Source organism: Manis javanica, chromosome 4 (assembly GCF_040802235.1).
Source record: "Manis javanica isolate MJ-LG chromosome 4, MJ_LKY, whole genome shotgun sequence".
In the NCBI taxonomy this organism is placed as follows: Eukaryota; Metazoa; Chordata; class Mammalia; order Pholidota; family Manidae; genus Manis; species Manis javanica.
Window position 1 is genome coordinate 83,063,018 of NC_133159.1, and position 23,858 is coordinate 83,086,875.

General features: G+C 39.2%; 1 protein-coding gene across 4 annotated transcripts in view; it reads right to left on the reverse strand.

Annotated features, from left to right (window-relative positions):
* The window catches only part of DPYD (dihydropyrimidine dehydrogenase), an 870,115-nt gene that overhangs the window by 305,414 nt on the left and 540,843 nt on the right, over nucleotides 1-23,858 (reverse strand). For all 4 annotated transcript variants that reach the window (XM_037024395.2, XM_037024389.2, XM_037024403.2 and 1 more), the window contains one exon: nucleotides 2,188-2,256. In XM_037024395.2, coding sequence (XP_036880290.2) covers nucleotides 2,188-2,256 — 69 coding nt within the window. The remainder of the gene's footprint in view (nucleotides 1-2,187; nucleotides 2,257-23,858) is intronic.

The window sequence follows — 23,858 nt, forward strand, 5'->3', positions numbered from 1 at the left end:
ACAACGAACTGATTTGACACCAGGCTGTGAAAACTTTTCCACAGGCTGCTTCTTTTTTATGGTGCTCAAAAACCATGACAAATCCAAGCCAGGTTGAAGAATGCATAAAAGAAGTATTAAAAATTGGTACATTCTACAGATCAAGAGAAAAGGAAGGCTTGGTTCTGCAGGGTTCTATTTCCAGGAGAAAATAAAGGTTTCTGAAGATTATGCACATGATAAAGAAGATACACTGGATCTACATTAACTTCTAAAAACAGTATTTAGTTGAATTTACCAAATTTTAAGAATGTACCTAGTTTCTGTTTTCTTTAATCACCCACATGGTCTTAAATGTTACTCAAAATAGTAAATATGAAGGGAGCCTCCGGTGAACCAAATGAACAAATAATAATGATTCTTCCTTATGCAGATTTTTCATTCTAACAGTTTCTCAGTTCTTATTTTTTCATGTGCTTGTTCTGCTGGATTTGTTCTGCTGTTACACATGTCATTTCTCTTTGAAGTTATAATAGTAAAGAGCTGATAGCAGATTTTCTCAATTCCCTATCACATAATTCAAGAATGAATCTACTCTAAGGAGAGGAATTTCATAAATTTAAAGTATATGTGTTATCACATGAAGTCATTCGTTGAACCTAAAGCTGGTGCTTCCACAGCAGCTGAGGTGTCTCTGATTTCTTACGGTCCAGGATTTCTTACTCCCAAAGAATCGCACATTGTAAGTGATATGGTGACTTGGACTTGAATACCATTTTGTTTTTGTTGCTTTGTTTTAATGTAGACTCTCCCATTCTAAGAAAATCTGCTGTAACCTGTTTTGAAGCATGGGTTCATAATGACAAAACCAGATGACACTACAAAGCATTCCTGGCTGCCTACCACGTGAGCTCCGGCAGAATCACGCTGCCTAATGCTTCGTCCTTCCTTCCCAGGTTTCTTTCTCTCTTTCTTTTTTCCTGCAAGTACTTAGAAAATGATATGAAATAAAAACTGAAATTTAAAAAATAGATAAGGAATGTGGATGTGAAAAATATCTTTTGGTGGGTTAGTATGTTACTAATATAAACGCTTTTGACTTTTTTAAAGTAAAATTGCCTTTTAAAAAATTAATGCACATTGCTGCAGAAAATGTTTATTTTAAAAAGTATTTTAATCTACAGAAAGGCAGAGAAGCAAAAGGCATGATGAAGTCATTCATCATAGTCAGCTTAAAATTGACAAAGCTCATGCCAAGCACGGGTTCTGTGGAAGATTTCATGGTCAATTAAGTAAATGCATGTATAAAATGGACCCAGCACTGAAGATCACGAAGCCAATTACCTATCATGTTTAGTTTCACCCCTCAAAGTCCCAGAAGTGATTTTTCCCCTCACAGTTTTAGGATATCCAAATAAAATGTAGAGTCAACATTTTTGAATACTGCAGAAAGCTTTATAATAATTTATAACATAGAGTTTTTAGTTCATAAATATTGTTAGATTTTTTTTCTTCTATATTTCTGAGAGGTTTTCAAGAAAACCCAGCTAAAGCTGTCTAGAGTATTCTTCATGACAGCATGATGGACATAAGTGTACAATTTTAAGTATGTATTTTTCTACTTGAAATACAAATTTAAAGCACATGGTTAGTTGTTTGCATTTGTGCAAGATTCAATTTATATTATACAAAACCTGCTGACTAGTGTTCCACTCAGGAGCATTCTGTCCTACCATTTTATGCACGTCTGTATTCAAACTAGAATAGTATTAAATGAACCTTTTATATTTTAAATATTCAAGAGTTTTATATTCAAAATTTCTTCTTGCTGTCAAACTGGTTTGCCTAAAGGCAAGGTAAGATACTGTTACATTCTCAAAGGTAGAATTAAATTTTATCATGGCATCCATCATAATATACAGTTTGCTTAATATGCAAATAAAGAATATATAGATTCAAAGAATAAAGGATTTTTAGGTAGTGTGTGAAATCCAAGGGACCACTTTTATAGAACAGATTGCTTTTAAATTTACATTTCCATCATTTTAATGAAAACACAGGGTAAACAAATTTTAATAGAAATGTTCTAAGTTACCATTTATCATTCAATTTTACTTCTACTGGGTTATTTTTCATGGCAGCTTTTTTTAAAACTCATTAAAATGGAAGAAAAGAAATAAAATAAATACATACTAAAGAAATCATTACCTCTGCCATTTTGGAGAGTTCCATCCAGTCATTTCTGTTGTAACTGCACATGATGCTAGCAATCACAATCTTTAAAAAGTAAAAGGAAAAAAATCAGTTCAAATAGTTATACCTTTGTGCACTAGGGTATATTGAAATTTACATGTATATGTTTATAGTAATAAACTCTATTATAAAAACTAATTTTCAATATGTTGAAAGACAAAGCATTAAAAAATAGGATGTTACAGTGAAGTAAAGGATGAGATTTGGGGCTTATGTTTGAGACTTTCTCATTTACTATCTTTGAATGCTTGAGCAATTTACTTAATTTCTGATCCTCAGCATTCTCACTTTTAAAATGGAGATAATAATATTGACTTTGCCAACCTCAGAAAGCAACAGTGTGAATTAAATACATTTGGTATGTAAAAGATTATCTAAATTACACAATGACACAGACGTGCTTATTAATATTATTACTAGTATATTACTAGTAATATTACTAGTAATATTATTACTAGTATACCCTTCCAGGTATGGAAAATAAATAAATAAATGTCTTCTTCCATCAAATCTTATTATAGCATGGATAATAATACCTTACACATTCAAAGTGCATTACAGCTTTAAATTTTGTTAAATTTTGATTATTTAAGTATAACCTTATATTAACCCTATAATGGAGGCTACCTAGAGCTGTAGCTGCTAATACCTGCTCTGAAGCTAGAATGTCCAGATTAAAACTCTGACTACCACTTAGTCTGTGGCCTTGAATAAGACATTGGTTTCCTTATTGATAAATTATAGATAATAGTACTGCCCACTTAGAAAAGTAATAGAAATTGCTAAGACTCATATAGCTCTTATGATGTCCTAGTTACTCTTAATGACTTTTGCTTTAGTAACTTAACCATTCCCACATAATTCTCCACATTTTATAGAAGACAACACTGAGGCTGAGATGTAAAGTCATCTAGTAAAGGAGCAGAGCCAGGACTCAGACCCAGGTGGTTTGACTGGGTGTCTGGTTTGAGCCACTAGGTTTTGCTGTCGCAAAAGTAGGTGTTCAAAGCATGTCAGCATTTTTTTTATTATTACTAACCTTTATAAAAACTAAGAGATTGATATACAGGGAGTCTGTGCCAAACCTCAAGACACAGACTCCAGTGGAGTGATCCACTAGAAGCCCCTGTACTCTCATCAAGTGCAGCTTTTTTATGAATGTCTAGTAAACAAAACAAAACAAAGATATGTTTTCAAAGTCAGGTAAATGCTTCTAACATTGGAAAAAAAACTGAAAATAAGTAGTAACCATATTGGAGAGAGTTCTGATAATCAGGGAGACAAAGCTGTCCTTCCTGTTGGGTTAATATTCTCTCCCATTAGACCATAATCTCCATGGAATTTGGGACTGCTTAGCATCATTATTTTATTTACAATTAACTAGCACAGTGTTTGGCACCTAGTAAGATGGAGTGAATAAATGAATGAAGACACCAAAGGTTTAGGAACAGGGAGTTGCTTTAACAGCTCATCCTTTTAAGATTAAGCAGAAATGTAAATATCATGTGTTAGAAAAGGAAAAAAAATAAATAATTGGTGAAAGTCGTTGGCCAAGAATTATTATTATTATGAATTGGAGTAAGCAGTGAGTGGGTCTGATGGGGGTGGTGGCTTTGGTCATGGAAAAAGGAGTTAGATGTTAAAATACACAGGACTCATGTGAGAAAGAACAATTAAGACTAAGAGGTCCAAAGATCTGAGTGAGAACATTAGTTAGATAAAGGTAGGATGATGATGAGAAATAAGAAAGCCAGAGAAACAGCAGATTCAGATAGATTCCACTTTAGAGAAAAGAAAAAGAGTAAAGTAAAAGCAGGTAATGAACAGAGGTGGAAAATTAAGAATACATAATTAGGGAAAAAGATGGTGGTATAAGAAGTGAGGCAGAAACTTCCTCCCAAAACCACATATAACATGAAAATATAGCAAAGACAACTAATTCTGAAAGAGCAACTGGAAAGAAAACTGCAACAGATAGCCTACATCTGGGAAAAAGAAAAGACCTCATGGAAAAGGGTAAAGTAGCAAAGCAGAAATCTGGTGGGACCCAAGGCCTCTCCCCACCCCAGTTCACAGGCAGAAGGAAGAGAAATGGAGGGGAAAGGGAGTAGAAGCCCAGGACTACTAAACACCCACACCTGGAGATCTGCTACAGGAGTACGAACCCTCATTATATGGTGCTCTGGAGATAAGTGGGGTTGGAGAGCAAAGACAGAGAGAATACTTGGGGAGACTGAGATTCCAGCTCCTTGTGGAGAACAAGTGCCCACAACCAGCCACTCTGGCTCCAGGACAAAAGAAAGGTGGGTACTTTGAAAGAATTCCCAACAATGAGAGGGCTGCTAAAGGGGCAAGGATTACACAGAGCTTGCTGGTCAGGAGATAGGACAGGTGGACAAAATTGTCCCACCACACGCAGCCCAGCAGGTTGGGAACTTTCAGGAGCTTCAGGCACTCCATCTTTCTCCTGGCAATGCAGCACCAAGGCCTCCAAAGGGAACATGAAGCCTGCTGCTCTTTCCTCCCAGCCGGCAATGGTCTATACACTTGCTGCCCCCACCATCACACCAAGCAAACTAGAGGGTGGCCTCACCTACAGCAGCTACAGAAGCAAAACACAGACACTCTTGGCCCACTGGTCCTGGCAGTGGAGGCAGTCACTGCATCTGGGAAGCAGGAAAGAGCTCTTTCCTCCCAGCAGGCCCTGGCACCACTCACTTGTGATCCCCACAATAGCTTCAGGTGCTGGGCAGCTCCAGAGAGTAAAGCTCCTGGGCACTAGATGGTGCCACCTACACAAAGTTATTATTCCATAATAATCTTTAAAAATATGAAATGGCAAAAGAACCTGGTATAAATGAGAATCCCTCAAACACAGAAAAAGGGCTAAGTGAAACTGAAATCACCAATCTTCTTGATAAAGATTTCAAAATAAAAATCATAAACATGCAGATCCCAGGGGAGACATCAAGAAAGAGTTAGAAACTTTGAAAACTACAGTACCTGAAATGAAACATACAATGGAGGGATTTAAAAGTAGATTAGATGAGGTTGAGGAGATGGTAAATGAAACAGAAATTAGAGAACAGGATACAAAGAAGCTGAGGCAAAGAGAGCAAAAAGGATCTCTAAAAATGAAAGAATAGTAAGAGAACTGTGTGACCATTACAAAGGGAATAATAGTCACATTATAGGGGTACTCACAGAAGAGGAGAGAGAAAAAGGGATAGAAAGTCTCTTTGAGGAAAAATTGCTGAAAACTTCCCCATTATGGGGAAGGAAATGGTCTCTCAGGCCATGGAGGTGCACAGATCTCCCCACACAAGGGATCCGAAGACAACACCAAGATATATAATAAGTAAAATGGCAAAGATCATAGACAAGGAGAGAGTATTAAAAGCAGCCAGAGAGAGAGAAAAAATCACCTACAAAGAAAAACCCATCAGACTATTATCAGACTTCTTAGCAGAATCCTTTACAGGCCAGAAGGGAGTGGCATGATATATTTAATGCAATGCAACAGAAGGGTCTAGAACCAAGAGTACTCAACTCAGCAAGATTATCATTTAAATTTGAAGCAGGGATTAAACAATTTCTAGATAAGCAAAATTGAGGGAATTTACCTCCCACAAACCATCTCTACAGTGTATTTTGGAGGGACCACTATAGATGGAAGTACTCCTAATGCTAAATAGCTGTCACCAGAGAAAATATAACCACAGTAAAGGAAGCAGACCAATTAATTACTAAGCAAATGCAAAATTAAATGAATTACCCACAAAGTCAGTCAAGGGATACATAAAGAGTACAGAATATGATACCTATTATATAAAGAGTGGAAGAGGGAGAAAAAGTAGGTAAAAAAAAAGAACCTTTAGATTGTGCTTGTAATAGCATCCTAAATTAGTTAAGTTAGACTCTAAGATAGTAAGGAATTTACCCTTGAACCTTTGGGAACCACAAATCTAAAGCATGCAGTGGAATAAGTACATATCTGTCAAAAATCACCCTAAATGTAAATGGACTGAATTTACCAATCAAAAGACACAGAATTACAGAGTGGATAAAAAAGCAAGGCACATCTATATGATGCCTACAAAAGACTCTCTTAAAATTAAAAGAAATACACAGACTAAAAGTGAAGGAATGGAAAAAGATATTTCATGCAAATAATAGGGAGAAAAAGTAGGAGTTACAGTACTTGTATAAGAAAAAAATAGACTTCAAAACAAAGAAAATAACAAGAGACAAAGAAGGACATTACATAATGATAAAGGAGTGAGTCCAACAAGAGGATATAACCATTATAAATATTTATGTACCCAACATAGTAGCACCTAAATATGTGAAATAAGCACTAAGAATTAAAAGGGAAAATAGAATGCAATGCATTCATTTTATGAGACTTCGACACAGCACTCACTCCAAAGGAAAGATCAACCAGACAGAAAATAAGTAAAGAGAGGCACTGAACAATGTATTAGAACAGACATGTACAGAACATCTAACGGACATCTACAGAACACTCCAGCCAAAAGCAACAGGATACACATTCTTCTTAAGTGCACATGAAACATTTTCAAGAATAGAGCATATACTAGTACACAACAAGAGCCTCAATAGATTCAGAAGAATTGAAATTGTACCAACCAGCCTCTCAGACCACAAAGGTACAAAACTAGAAATGAATTATGCAAAGAAAACAAAAAAGCCCACAAACACATGGAGGCTTAACAACATTCTCCTAAATAATCAATGGATCAATGGTGAAATAACAACAGAGATCAAGAAATATATGGAGACAAAGGAAAACAACAACTCAACTCCCCAAAATCTGCGGGACGCAGCAAAGGGAGGTATATTGAAATACAGGCTTACCTTTAGAAAGAAGAACCATCCCAAATGAATAGTCTACACTCACAATTAATGGAACTAGAAAAAGAAGAACAAACAAGTCCCAGTGTCAGTAGAGCAGGGACTTAATAAAGATCAAAGCAGAAATAAATAAAACTGAGAAGAATAGAACAACAGAATTAATGAAACCAGGAGTTGGTTCTTCAAGAAAATAAACAAAATAGATAAACCCCTAGCCAGACTTATCAAGAAAAAAAGGGAGTCTACACAGACAAACAGAATCAACATCATACACTGATCTGAATGCCTTTTATTTTTTTGTGTTGTCTGATTGCTGTAGCTAGGATCTCCAGTACTATATTGAATAAATGTGGTGAGAGTGGGCATCCTTGTCTAGTTCCCAATCTTTTGCTGTTAAGTGTGATGTTGACTGTGGGCTCATAATATATGGCCTTTATTATGTTGAGGTACTTGCCCTCTATATCCATCTTGTTGAGAGTTTTTATCATGAATGGATGTTGCCCTGAAAACTAAAAGACCCTCATGAGAAAAATTAAAGACATCAATAAATGGAAATTCATCCCATGCTCATGGATAGGCAGAATTAATATTGTCAAAATGTACATCCTGCCTAAAGCAGTCTATGAATTCAATACAAACCCTATTAAAATACCAACAGCATTCTTCAACAAACTAGAATAAATTGTTCTAAAATTCATATGGAACAAAAAAGACCCCAAATAGCTAAAGCAATCCTGAGAAGGAAGTACAAAGCTGGAGGGATTATACTAAGCAACTTAAAACTCTACTTCAAAGCCACAGTAATCAAGACAATTTGATACTGGTACAAGAACAGACCCATAGATCAATGGAACAGAATAGAGAGTCCAGATATAAACCCACATATATATGGCCAATTAATATATGATAAAGGAGCCATGGATATACAACGGGGAAACGACAGCCTCTTCAACAACTTGTGCTGGCAAAACTGGACAGCTACATGTAAGAGAATGAAACTGTATTATTGTCTAACTCCATACACAAAAGTAAACTCAAAATGGATCAAAGACCTGAATGTAAGTCATGAAACCATAAAACTCTTAGAAGAAAACATAGGCAAAAATCTCTTAAATATAAACATGAGCAACTTTTTCCCAAACACATCTCTTTGGACAAGGGTAACAAAAGCAAATATGAACAAATGGGACTATATCAAACTAAAAAGCTTCTATACAGCAAAGGATACCATCAGTAGAACAAAAAGGAATTCTATGGGGGATATATATGGGAGTATGGGAGAATATATTCATATATGACATATCTGACAAGGGGTTAACATCCAAAATATATAAAGAACATACATGCCACAACATCCAAAAACCAAATAACCCAATTAAAAAATGGGCAGAGGATCTGAACAGACACTTTTCCAAAGAAGAAATTCAGATGGCCAACAGGTACATGAAAAAATACTCCACATCGCTAATTATCAGGGAAATGCAAATTAAAACCACAATGAGATAACACCTCAGACCAGTTAGGATGGCCAACATCCAAAAGACAAGCAACAACAAATGCTGATGAGGATATGGAGAAAGGGGAACCCTCCTACACTGTTGGTGGGAATGTAAATTAGTTCAACCATTGTGGAAAACACTGTGGTTCCTCAGAAAACTAAAAATAGAAATACCATTTGACCCAGGAATTCTACTCCTGGAAATTTACCTGAAGAAAACAAGATCCCTGATTCAAAAAGATAAATGCACCCCTATGTTTATTGCAGAACAAATTACAATAACCAAGATATGTAAGCAATCTAAGTGTCTATCAGTAGATGAATGGATAAAGAAGAGGTGGTGCACATACACAATGGAATATTATTCAGCCTTAAGAAGAAAACAAATTCTGCCATTTGCAACAACGTGGATGGAGCTAGAGGGTATTATGCTCAGTGAAATAAGCCAGGCAGAGAAAGACAAGTACCAAATGATTTCACTCATTTGTGGAGTATAACAAAAAAGCAAAACTGAAGGAACAAACCAGCAGCAGACCCAAGATTCAAAAAAGGGACTAGTGGTTACCAAAGGGAAGAGGCAGGGGAGAGTGGTTGGGGAGGGAGGGAGAAGGGGTTTAAGGGGCATTATGATTAGCACACGTAATGTAGATGAGTCACAGGGAAGGCAGTATTAGCACAGAGAAGACAAGTAGTGTTTCTATAGCATCTTACTACACTGATGGACAGTGACTGCAATGGGGTGTAAGGGGGACTCAGTAACATGGGTGAATGTAATAACCACACTGCTGCAAATGTGAAACCTTTAAAAGATACAATGATACTTTATTATTAAAAAAAAGAATGCCTAATTATTTTTGATTGGTTGAGTTCACGATGCAACCTCTGTATCCAGAGAGGATTTCATTTTTCATAATTTGGGAGACAAATGTAAGAATGATACATGGTCTATTCTCTGGGAGACAAAAGAAAATAAAAAGTCAAATTCCAAAGAGAACCATTTGCAGGCAAAAAAGAGTCACCAGCCTAATTATGAATCTTAAGTAAAAGCTCTTCATGCCCTTTCCACACGACCTAAGACCTCAGGGACACTGCACCACTCCACATTGTTTTGGAGCACAGAGAAGGGAGGAGAACCAAGGGGACACCAGGTCCTCCAGAACTGAACAAATCCCTCCAGATGAGTATTCTTTGCACGAAAAAAAAAGAAGGAGGCCCCATTTGCAAGGAAAATTAACTAAGCTGAAGATTCCTATTGTCCTCAGAGTCCTCAAGGTGGACTAAAAAAATAAAAACAAACACATTAAAAAAAATGGTTGGAACATGGCAGCGTGAGTAGGACAGTGGGAATCTCCTCCCAAAAACATATGTATTTTTGAAAATACAACAAATACAACTAATAATAAAAGAGAGACCAGAAGACACAGGACAACAGCCAGACTACATCCACACATGTGAGAGCCCAGCATCTGGTGAAAGGGGTAAGATAAAACCCCCAGCCCAGTGGGACCCAAGCACACCTCCCCTCAGCTCCTGGCGGGAGGGACAGGGAGCCCAGGACTGCTAAACACCCAGCCCCAGCCACCCGCACCAGAGCGCAGACACAGTGCATGTGTGGAGGGCTGGAAACTAGGGAATCAGGGCAGCAAGAACTCTGAGTGGGTTCTGAAGCTGATGCCCCTGTGACAAAGAAAAGTAAGTGCTTTTTGAAAGTCTTAAAGGGACAGGGACACAACAGCTGGACGGAAAAGAACACAGGTCACAGCCCAGTGGCTGGAAATCACAGGGAAAACCGGGTGCACTAACCCCCTGGGCAACAGCTCTGAGACCCCTCACGGAGGTAAACAGCCAAACAGCCCCTCCCCCGCCGTCGATCACCCCTCCAGGGGCTGCGAAAGCAGAGAAGCAGCCTAAGGTAGACCACGCCCACAGAAAGGGTGATTCCTCCATACCGGATGGGCAAGACACAAAGACCCAGTCCAAACGCAATTATCCAACACAAGCCACTAGGGGTCGCAGCTGTCCCAGTAAAGAAAGGCCAGTAGCAAGTGAAAAGTTTGGCCCTCTCAGCTGACAGTCTATAGCACCTGTTAACATGAAAAGGCAAAAAAATATGATCCAGACAAGACTAACCCAGACAGCTTCGGCATCTGCTACATCTTCCCCTGAGAAGGAACCTGGGGAGATAGATTTAACCAGTCTTCCTGAAAAAGAATTCAAAACAAAAGTCATAACCATGCTGATGGACTTGTAGAGAAATATGCAAGAACTAAGGAAGGAGAATACAGAAATAAAACAAGCTCTGGAAGGACTTCAAAACAGAATGGACGAGATGCAAGAGACCATTAATGGACAAGAAAACAGAATAAGAATGCAGAGAAGCTGATGCAGAGAGAGATAAAAGGATCTCCAGGAATGAAAGAATTCTAAGAGAGCTGAGTGACCAATCAAAACAGAACAACATCTGCATTATAGGGGTACCAGAAGAAGAAGAGAGAGAAAAAGGGATAGAAAGTGTATTTGAAGAAATAATTGCTGAAAACTTCCCCAAACTAGGGGAGGAAATGGCCTTTCAGACCACAGAGGTACACAGAACTCCCATGACAAGGGATCCAAGGAGGGCAACACCAAGACACATAATAATCAAAATGGCAAAGATCAAAGACAAGGACAAAGTATTAAAGGCAGCCAGAGAGAAAAAAAGGTGACCTACAAAGGAAAACCCATCAGGCTATCATCAGACTTCTCAACAGAAACCCTACAGGCTAGAAGAGAATGGCATAACATACTTAATGCAATGAAACAGAAGGGCCTCGAACCAAGACTACTGTATCCAGCATGAATATCATTTAAATATAAAGGAGGGACTAAACAATTCCCAGACAAGCAAAAGTTGAGGAAATTTGCCTCCTACAAACCACCTCTACAGAGCATCCTAGAGGGACTACTCTAGATGGGAGCACTCCTAAAAAGAGCACAGAACAAAACACCCAACATATGAAGCAGGGAGGAGGAGGAATAAGAAGGGAGAGAAATAAAGAATCATCAGACTGCGTTTATAATAGCTCAACAAGCAAGTTAAGTTAGGCAGTAAGAGAGTAAAGAAGCTAACCCTGACCCTTTGGTAACCACAAACTTAAAGCCTGCAAAGGCAATAAGTACATACCTTTCAATAATCACCCTAAATGTAAATGGACTGAATGCACCAATCAAAAGACACAGAGTAATAGAATGGATAAAAAAGCAAGACCCAACCATATGCTGCTTACAAGAGACTCATCTCAAACCCAAAGACATGCACAGACTTAAAGTCAACGGATGGAAAAAGATATTTCATGCAAATAACAGAGAGAAGAAAGCAGGTGTTGCAATTCTGGTATCAGACAAAACAGACATCAAAATAAAGAAAGTAACAAAAGACAAAGAAGGACATTACATAATAATAAAGGGCTCAGTCCAACAAGAGGAAATAACCATTATAAATATATATGCACCCAATACAGGAGCACCAACATACCTGAAACAAATACTAACAGAACTAAAGGAAGAAATAGAATGCAATGCATTCATTCTGGGAGACTTCAACACACCACTCACTCCAAAGGACAGATCCACCAGACAGAAAATAAGTAAGGACACAGAGGCACTGAACAACACACTAGAACAGATGGACCTAATAGACATCTACCGAACTGCACATCCAAAAGCAACAGGATACACATTCTTCTCAAGTGCACATGGAACATTCTCCAGAATAGACCACATACTAGGCCACAAAAAGAGCCTCAGTGAATTCCAAAAGACTGAAATCCTACCAACCAACTTTTCAGACCACAAGGGCATAAAACTGGAAATAAACTGTACAAAGAAAGCAAAAAGGCTCACAAACATATGGAGGCTTAACAACACGCTCCTAAATAATCAATGGATCGATGAACAAATAAAAATGTAGATCCAGCAATATATGGAAACAAACGACAACAAGAACACAAAGCCCCAACAACTGTGGGACATAGCAAAAGCGGTCGGTCTTAAGAGGAAAGTATATAGCAGTCCAGGCATATTTAAAAAAGGAAGAACAATCCCAAATGAATGGTCTAATGTCACAATTATCAAAATTGGAAAAAGAAGAAAAAATGAGGCCTAAGGTCAGCAGAAGGAGGGACATAATAAAGATCAGAGAAGAAATAAATGAAATTGAGAAGAATAAAACAATAGCAAAAATCAATGAAACCAAGAGCTGGTTCTTTGAGAAAATAAACAAAATAGATAAGCCTCTAGCCAGACTTATTAAGAGGAAAAGAGAGTCAACACAAATCAACAGTATAAGAAATGAGAAAGGAAAAATCACGACAGACCCGACAGAAATACAAAATTATTAGAGAGTACTAAGAAAACCTATATGCTAACAAGCTGGGAAATCTAGGAGAAATGGACAACTTCCTAGAAAAATACAACCTTCCAAGACTGACCCAGAAAGAAACATAAAATCAAAACAGACCAATTACCAGCAACAAAATTGAAGCGGTAATCAAAAAACTACCAAAGAACAAAACCCCTGGGCCAGATGGATTGACCTCGGAATTTTATCAGACATACAGGGAAGACATAATACCCATTCTCATTAAAGTTTTCTAAAAAATAGAAGAGAAGAGCACACTCCCAAACTCATTCTATGAAGCCAACATCACCCTAATACCAAAACCAGGCAAAGACCCCACCAAAAAAGAAAACTACAGACCAATATCCCTGATTAATGTAGATGGAAAAATACTCAACAAAATATTAGCAAACAGAATTCAACAGTATATCAAAAGGATCATACACCATGACCAAGTGTGATTCATCCCAGGGATGCAAGGATGGTACAACATTTGAAAGTCCAACATCATCCACCACATCAACAAAAAGAAAGACAAAAACCATATGGTCATCTCCATAGATGGTGATAAAGCATTTGACAAAGTTCAACATCCATTCATGATAAAAACTCTCAGCAAAATGGGAATAGAGGGCAAGTACCTCAACATAATAAAGAACATATATGATAAAACCACAGCCAGCATTATACTGAACAGCGAGAAGCTGAAAGCATTTCCTCTGAGATCGGGAACCAGACAGGGATGCCCACTCTCCCCACTGTTATTTAACATAGTACTGGAGGTCCTAGCCATGGCAATCAGACAAAACAAAGAAATACAAGGAATCCAGATTGGTAAAGAAGAAGTTAAACTGTCACTATTTGCAGATGACATGATACTGTACATAAAAAACCCTAAAGACTCCACCCCAAAACTACTAGAACTGATATCGGAATACAGCAAAGTTGCAGGATACAAAATTAACACACAGAAATCTGTGGCTTTCCTATACACTTACAATGAACCAACAGAAAGAGAAATCAGGAAAACAACTCCATTCACAATTGCATCAAAAAAAATAAAATACCTAGGAATAAAGCTAACCAAAGAAGTGAAAGACCTATACCCTGAAAACTACAAGTCACTCTTAAGAGAAATTAAAGGGGACACTAACAAATGGAAACTCATCCCATACTCGTGGCTAGGAAGAATTAATATCGTCAAAATGGCCATCCTGCCCAAAGCAATATACAGATTTTATGCAATCCCTCTGAAACTACCAGCAACTTTCTTCAATGTACTGAAACAAATAATTCAAAAATTCATATGGAAACACCAAAGACCCCGAATAGCCAAAGCAATCCTGAGAAAGAAGAATAAAGTAGGGGGGATCTCACTCACCAACTTCAAACTCTACTATAAAGCCATAGTAATCAAGACAATTTGGTACTGGCACAAGAACAGAGCCACAGACCAGTGGAACAGATTAGAGACTCCAGACATTAACCCAGACATATATGGTCAATTAATATTTGATAAAGGAGCCATGGACAGACAATGGTGAAATGACAGTCTCTTCAACAGATGGAGCTGGCAAAACTGGACAGCTACATGTAGGAGAATGAAACTGGACCATTGTCTAACCCCATATACAAAAGTAAACTCAAAATGGATCAAAGACCTGAATGTAAGTCATGAAACCATTAAACTCTTGGAAAAAAACATAGGCAAAAACCTCTTAGACATAAACATGAGTGACCTCTTATTGAACATATCTCCCCGCGCAAGGAAAACAACAACAAAAATGAACAAGTGGGACTATATTAAGCTGAAAAGCTTCTGTACAGCAAAAGACACCATCAATAGAACAAAAAGGAACCCTACAGTATGGGAGAATATATTTGTAAATGACAGACCCAATAAAGGCTTGATGCCCAGAATATATAAAGAGCTCACACGCCTCAACAAACAAATAACCCAATTAAAAAATGGGCAAGGGAACTGAACAGACAGTTCTCCAAAAAAGAAGTACAGATGGCCAACAGACACATGAAAAGATGCTCCACATCGCTAATTATCAGAGAAATGCAAATTAAAACTACAATGAGGTATCACCTCACACCAGTAAGGATGGCTGCCATCCAAAAGACAAACAACAACAAATGTTGGCGAGGCTGTGGAGAATGGGGAACCCTCCTACACTGCTGGTGGGAATGTAAATTAGTTCAACCATTGTGGAAAGCAGTTTGGAGGTTCATCAAAATGCTCAAAACAGACTTACCATTTGAACCAGGAATTCCACTCCTAGGAATTTACCCTAAGAACACAGCAATCAAGTTTGAGAAAGACAGATTCACCCCTATGTTTATTGCAGCACTATTTATAATAGCCAAGAATTGGAAGCAACCTAAATGTCCATCGGTAGATGAATGGATAAAGATGTCGTACATATACACAATGGAATACTACTCAGCCATAAGAAAAGGGCAAATCCTACCATTTGCAGCAATTTGTATGGAGCTGGAGGGTATTATGCTCAGTGAAATAAGCCAAGCGGAGAAAGAAAAATACCAAATGATTTCACTCACTGGTGGAGTATAATAACAAAGGAAAAACTGAAGCAACAAAACAGCAGCAGAATCACAGAACTCAAGAATGGACTAACAGGTACCAAAGGGAAAGAGACTGGGGAGGATGGGTGGGTAAGGGGGGATAAGGTGGGGGAAGAAGAAGGGGGTATTAAGATTAGCATGCATGGGGGGGTTGGATAAAGGGGAGGGCTGTACAACACAGAGAAGTCAAGTAGTGATTCTACAACATTTTGCTATGCTGATGGACAGTGACTGTAAAGGGGTTTATAGGGGGGACCTGGTATAGGGGAGAGCCTAGTAAACATAATATTCGTCATATAAGTGTAGATTAATGATAACAAAAAAAAAAGCAGTTCCTGTGTGGTGACCTCCAATGAGTTCTGCACAATGGTATAAAGACATATAATAGTGTAGGCAAAGGGTCTCTTTGTGTTTATACAGAGGATCAAAGCCTAATTTGGCTACCCAGAAAATGAACTAAGATACGATATTGAAAAGAACTTCCAACATCAGCACTCTCTGGAAGATTCATACCAGAAGATGATCATCAAAAAACCCCAACAAAGATCCACGTGCTGCTACAGCTGTAGATGCACTCATCCCACTGGTTCTTGGACTTGCCATGGGAATGAAGAAGGAGATAGCTAAGCTGGCCTCTGCATACAGTAAAACAACAAATTTGACTGGATCTATACTGTTGGAACTCAACCAAGAATTAGGAGAAGTGCAAATTGAAGCGCTCCAAAATCTTACAACTACAGACTATCTACTGTTAAAAGAACATATGGGATGTGAACAGTTCTGAGGAATGAGTTGTTTTAATTTGTCTGATTTCTCTCTGACTGTTCAGGTTCAGTTGGACAATATCCACCATATCATAGATAAGTTATCACAAATGCCTAAGGTGCCTAACTGGTTTTCTTGGTTTCACTGGAGATGGCCGGTAATTATAGGTCTGCTTTGGTTATGGAACTGTACTCCTATTATGTTAATGTGTGTGTGCAATTTAATTAGTAGTTTAAAACCTATACATGCTGAAGTTACTCTACAAGAAGATATGTCAAAGAAATAATCAATCTTCCCATGTTTTCTTCTGCCTGCTACTTCTATAGTTTTTCTTCTTCCTTCCTAATTACAACCCTTAAATCGAATTCATGCCTCATATCGAATTTACCAAGTATCATAATTCTTCCAAGTGGTAAAGATACCTCAAGACAAATGCTGGGCATAGAAGCCACAGGGCATAAATCTGCAAAGAAGTAAAAAGCTAACCTTTTCAAACAATAAGGCTTCTCTCTCACTTACCAACTTTACATTTCCCTGTATGGCCCCGGAAGATGACTGGTTAGCCAGAGATAGGTAAGATTCCTCAAGGGAGGAACAATCTAAGACAGGCACAGTTGCAGGGGGGCCATCAGGTGAGAAATTGGGGATCAACAGAGGTGAGGCTTAGAACCTCACTCCCCCCTCCCGTTCTGAGAGAAATCTTCTGCATCCGTGGATGTTTTATTGCCCTTGTCTAGTTTTGATTAACACATAGTCTACAGGCACACACCTGATCATCTACATTTGCTCTCTTACAACACTAAACTATGTTTTCTACCTTTATCTTGCATCTACCTACTTCAGCATTTTATTAAAAATAATAATAATGAAAGAAATGTGGTATCCACATATAAATCAAGTATAAAAATCAAATGAATAGAGGGCGGAGCCAGGATGGTGGCATGAGTAGAGCAGTGGAAATCTCCTCCCAAAAACACATAGAGCTATGAAAATAAAACAAAGAAAAATCTTCCTAAAATAGAGACCACAGGACACAGGACAACATCCAGACCACATCCACACCTGCAAGAACCCAGCGCCTTGCGAAGGGGGTAAGATACAAGCTCTGGCCCGGTGGGACCCGAGCGCCCCTCCTCCCGGCTCCCGGCGGATGTAAAGAACCGGAGCGGTTTTTTTTTTTGGCGAGTGCTTTTTGGAAGCCTTAGAGGGACAGGGACCCTGTTGCTAGGGAGGCAGGGTGGCGGGACTGGTGAGCGGGTGCCTGGGACCGGTGCCTGAGTACAAAGAATATCCCACATTTTTCCCTGCGGGACTGGTGGGCGGATGCTTGAGACTGGTGCCTGAGGACGGAGGAAATCGCGCATTTTCCCCCCCCCTTTTTTTTTTCTCTTTTTGGCGAGTGCTTTTTGGAAGCCTTATGGGGACAGGGACCCTGGTACTAGGGAGGCAGAGCAGCAGGTCCGGTGAGCGTGTGCCTGGGACCAGCGCCTGAGGACACAGAATATGGCGCATTTTTCCCTGTGGGACTGGTGGGCGGGTGCCTGAGACCGGCACTTGAGGACGGAGGAAATCACACGTTTTCCCCCTTTTTTTTTCTCTTTTTGGTGAGTGCTTTTTGGAAGCCTTAAAGGGACAGGGACCCCGGTGCTAGGGAGGCAAGGCGGCGGGACTGGTGAGTGGGTGCCTGGGACTGGCGCCTGAGAACAAAGAATATCGCGCGTTTTTCCCTGCGGTACCGGTGGGTGGGTGCTTTTTGGAAGCCTTGAAGGGACAGGGACCCTGGTGCTAGGGAGACAGGGCAGCAGGACCAGTGAGCGGGTGCCTGGGACCGGCGCCTGAGGACAAACAAAACCGTGTTTTTTCCTTTTTTTTTTTTCTGTTCCCTCTCTCATTGTTGCTGCTGTTGTTTTGGTTTGGAGAGTGCTTTTTGGAAGTCTTAAAGGGTCAGGACAGGTCACTTAGACCAGAGGCAGGGAATCTGGGGATCTCTGGGCACTCTAACCCACTGGGCAGCAGGGAGCACAGAGGCCCCTTACGGAGATAAATAGCTTCCCGGCCACTCTCCCTCCAACTGGGCTCCACCATTTTGGAGCAGCGGCCCCAGCCAGGCCACGCCCACAGCAACAGCAGAGATAAACCCCTTAGCAATCGGGCAGGAAGCAGAAGCCCTGTCTGCACACAGCTGCACAGCACAAGCCACTAGAGGTCGCTATTCTCCCAGGAGAGGAAGGCCACAAACCAACAAGAAGGGAAGCTCTTCCAGCGGTCACTTGTACCAGCTCTGCAAACTATCTCTATCACCATGAAAAGGCAAAACTACAGGCAGACAAAGATCACAGAGACAACACCTGAGAAGGAGACAGACCTAACCAGTCCTCCTGAAAAAGAATTCAAAATAAAAATCATGAACATGCTGACAGAGATGCAGAGAAAAATGCAAGAGCAACGGGATGAGATGCAGAGAAAAATGCAAGAGCAGTGGGATGAAGTCCGGAGGGAGATCACAGATGTCAGGAAGGAGATCACAGAAGTGAAACAATCCCTGGAAGGATTTATAAGCAGAATGGATAAGATGCAAGAGGCCATTGAAGGAATAGAAGCCAGAGAACAGGAACATATAGAAGCTGACATAGAGAGAGATAAAAGGATCTCCAGGAATGAAACAACACTAAGACAAGTATGTGACCAAGCCAAAAGGAATAATATTCGTATTATAGGGATACCAGAAGAAGAAGAAAGAGGAAAAGGGATAGAAAGTCTCTTTGAAGAAATAATTGCTGAAAACTTCCCCAAACTGGGGGAGGAAATAATTGAACAGACCATGGAATTACACAGAACTCCCAACAGAAAGGATCCAAGGAGGACAACACCAAGACACATAGTAATTAAAATGGCAAGGATCAAAGACAAGGAAAGAGTTTTAAAGGCAGCTAGAGAGAAAAAGGTCACCTATAAAGGAAAACCCATCAGGCTAACATCAGACTTCTCAACAGAAACCCTACAGGCCAGAAGAGAATGGCATGATATACTTAATGCAATGAAACAGAAGGGCTTTGAACCAAGGATACTGTATCCAGCACGACTATCATTTAAATATGATGGCGGGATTAAACAATTCCCAGACAAGCAAAAGCTGAGGGAATTTGCTTCCCACAAACCACCTCTACAGGATATCCTACAGGGACTGCTCTAGATGGGAGTACCCCTAAAAAGAGCACAGAACAAAACACACAACATATGAAGACTGGAGGAGGAGGAATAAGAAGGGAGAGAAGAAAAGAATCTCCAGACAGTGTATATAACAGCTCAATAAGTGAGCTAAGTTAGGCAGTAAGATACTAAAGAAGCTAACCTTGAACCTTTGGTAACCACGAATCTAAAGCCTGCAATGGCAATAAGTACATATCTCTCAATAGTCACCCTAAATGTCAATGGACTTAATGCACCAATCAAAACACACAGAGTAATAGAATGGATAAAAAAGCAAGACCCATCTATATGCTGCTTACAAGAAACTCACCTTAAACCCAAAGATAAGCATAGACTAAAAGTCAAGGGATGGAAAAATATATTTCAGGCAAACAACAGTGAGAAGAAAGCAGGGGTTGCAGTACTAATATCAGACAAAATAGACTTCAAAACAAAGAAAGTAACAAGAGATAAAGAAGGACACTACATAATGATAAAGGGCTCAGTCCAGCAAGAGGATATAACCATTCCAAATATATATGCACCCAATACAGGAGCACCAGCATATGTGAAGCAAATACTAACAGAACTAAAGAGGGAAATAGACTGCAATGCATTCATTTTAAGAGACTTCAACACACCACTCACCCCAAAGGATAGATCCACTGGGCAGAAAATAAGTAAGGACACACAGGCACTGAACAACACAGCAGAAGAGATGGACCTAATAGACATCTATAGAACTCTACATCCTAAAGCAACAGGATATACATTCTTCTCAAGTGCACATGGAACATTCTCCAGAATAGACCACATACTAGCTCACAAAAAAAGTGTCAGTAAATTCCACAATATTGAAATTCTACCAACCAATTTTTCAGACCACAAAGGTATAAAAGTAGAAATAAATTCTACAAAGAAAACAAAAAGGCTCACAAACACATGGAAGCTTAACAACATGCTACTAAATAATCAATGGATCAATGAACAAATCAAAATAGAGATCAAGGAATATATAGAAACAAATGACAACAACAACACTAGGCCCCAACTTCTGTGGGACACAGCGAAAGCAGTCTTAAGAGAAAGTATATAGCAATCCAGGCACACTTGAAGAAGGAAGAACAATCCCAAATGAATAGTCTAACATCACAATTATCAAAACTGGAAAAAGAAGAACAAATGAGGCCTAAAGTCAGCAGAAGGAGGGACATAATAAAGATCAGAGAAGAAATAAACAAAATTGAGAAGAATAAAACAATAGCAAAAATCAATGAAACCAAGAGCTGGTTCTTTGAGAAAATAAACAAAATAGATAAGCCTCTAGCCAACTTATTAAGAGAAAAAGAGAATCAACACAAATGAACATAATCAGAAATGAGAATGGAAAAATCACGACAGACTCCACAGAAATACAAAGAATTATTAAAGACTACTATGAAAACCTATATGCCAACAAGCTGGAAAACCTAGAAGAAATGGACAACTTCCTAGAAAAATACAACCACCCAAGACTGACCAAGGAAGAAACACAAAAGTTAAACAAACCAATTACAAGCAAAGAAATTGAAACGGTAATCAAAAAACTACCCAAGAACAAAACCCCGGGGCCGGACGGATTTACCTCGGAATTTTATCAGACACACAGAGAAGACATAACACCCATTCTCCTTAAAGTGTTCCACAAAATAGAAGAAGAGGGAATACTCCCAAACTCATTCTATGAAGCCAACATCACCCTAATACCAAAACCAGGCAAAGACCCCACCAAAAAAGAAAACTACAGACCAATATCCCTGATGAACGTAGATGCAAAAATACTCAACAAAATATTAGCAAACAGAATTCAACAGTATATCAAAAGGATCATACACCATGACCAAGTGTGATTCATCCCAGGGATGCAAGGATGGTACAACATTCGAAAATCCATCAACATCATCCACCACATCAACAAAAAGAAAGACAAAAACCACATGGTCATCTCCATAGATGGTGAAAAAGCATTTGACAAAGTTCAACATACATTCATGATAAAAACTCAGCAAAATGGGAATAGAGGGCAAGTACCTCAACATAATAAAGGACATATATGATAAACCCACAGCCAGCATTATACTGAACAGCGAGAAGCTGAAAGCATTTCCTCTGAGATCAGGAACCAGACAGGGATGCCCACTCTCTCCACTGTTATTTAACATAGTACTGGAGGTCCTAGCCATGGCAATCAGACAAAACAAAGAAATACAAGGAATCCAGATTGGTAAAGAAGAAGTTAAACTGTCAGTATTTGCAGATGACATGATACTGTACATAAAAAACCCTAAAGACTCCACCCCAAAACTACTAGAACTGATATCGGAATACAGCAAAGTTGCAGGATACAAAATTAACACACAGAAATCTGTGGCTTTCCTATACACTTACAATGAACCAACAGAAAGAGAAATCAGGAAAACAACTCCATTCACAATTGCATCAAAAAAAATAAAATACCTAGGAATAAAGCTAACCAAAGAAGTGAAAGACCTATACCCTGAAAACTACAAGTCACTCTTAAGAGAAATTAAAGGGGACACTAACAAATGGAAACTCATCCCATACTCGTGGCTAGGAAGAATTAATATCGTCAAAATGGCCATCCTGCCCAAAGCAATATACAGATTTGATGCAATCCCTCTCAAATTACCAGCAACATCCTTCAATGAATTGGAACAAATAATTCAAAAATTCATATGGAAACACCAAAGACCCCGAATAGCCAAAGCAATCCTGAAAAAGAAGAATAAAGTAGGGGGGATCTCACTCCCCAACTTCAAGCTCTACTACAAAGCCATAGTAATCAAGACAATTTGGTACTGGCACAAGAACAGAGCCACAGACCAGTGGAATAGATTAGAGACTCCAGACATTAACCCAGACATATATGGTCAATTAATATTTGATAAAGGAGCCATGGACATACAATGGCAAAATGACAGTCTCTTCAACAGATGGTGCTGGCAAAACTGGACAGCTACATGTAGGAGAATGAAACTGGACCATTGTCTAACCCCATATACAAAGGTAAACTCAAAATGGATCAAAGACCTGAATGTAAGTCATGAAACCATTAAACTCTTGGAAAAAAACATAGGCAAGAACCTCTTAGACATAAACATGAGTGACCTCTTCTTGAACATATCTCCCCGCGCAAGGAAAACAACAGCAAAAATGAGCAAGTGGGACTACATTAAGCTGCAAAGCTTCTGTACAGCGAAAGACATCATCAATAGAACAAAAAGGAACCCTACAGTATGGGAGAATATATTTGAAAATGACAGATCCGATAAAGGCTTGACGTCCAGAATATATAAAGAGCTCACACGCCTCAACAAACAAAAAACAAATAACCCAATTAAAAAATGGGCAGAGGAACTGAACAGACAGTTCTCCAAAAAAGAAATACAGATGGCCAAGAGACACATGAAAAGATGCTCCACATCGCTAATTATCAGAGAAATGCAAATTAAAACTACAATGAGGTATCACCTCACACCAGTAAGGATAGCTGCCATCCAAAAGACAAACAACAACAAATATTGGTGAGGCTGTGGAGAAAGGGGAACCCTCCTACACTGCTGGTGGGAATGTAAATTAGTTCAACCATTGTGGAAAGCAGTTTGGAGGTTCATCAAAATGCCCAAAACAGACCTACCAATTGACCCAGGAATTCCACTCCTAGGAATTTACCCTAAGAACACAGCAATCAAGTTTGAGAAAGACAGATTCACCCCTATGTTTATTGCAGCACTATTTATAATAGCCAAGAATTGGAAGCAACCTAAATGTCCATCGGTAGATGAATGGATAAAGATGTCGTACATATACACAATGGAATACTACTCAGCCATAAGAAGTGGAAAAATCCAACCATTTGCAGCAACATGGATGGAGCTGGAGAGTATTATGCTCAGTGAAATAAGCCAAGCAGAGAAAGAGAAATACCAAATGATTTCACTCATCTGAGGAGTATAGGAACAAAGGAAAAACTGAAGGAATAAAACAGCAGCGGAATTACAGAACCCAAAAATGGACTAACAGGTACCAAAGGGAAAGGAACTGGGGAGGATGGGTGGGCAGGGAGGGATAAGGCAGGGGGAAGAAGAAGGGGGGTATTAAGATTAGCATGCATGCGGGGGAGGGAGAAAGGGGAGGATGGGCTGCACAACACAGAGAGGACAAGTTGTGACTCTACAACATTTTGCTAAGCTGATGGACAGTAACCGTAATGTGGTTGTTAGGGGGGACCTGATATAGGGGAGAGCATAGTAAACATAGTATTCTTCA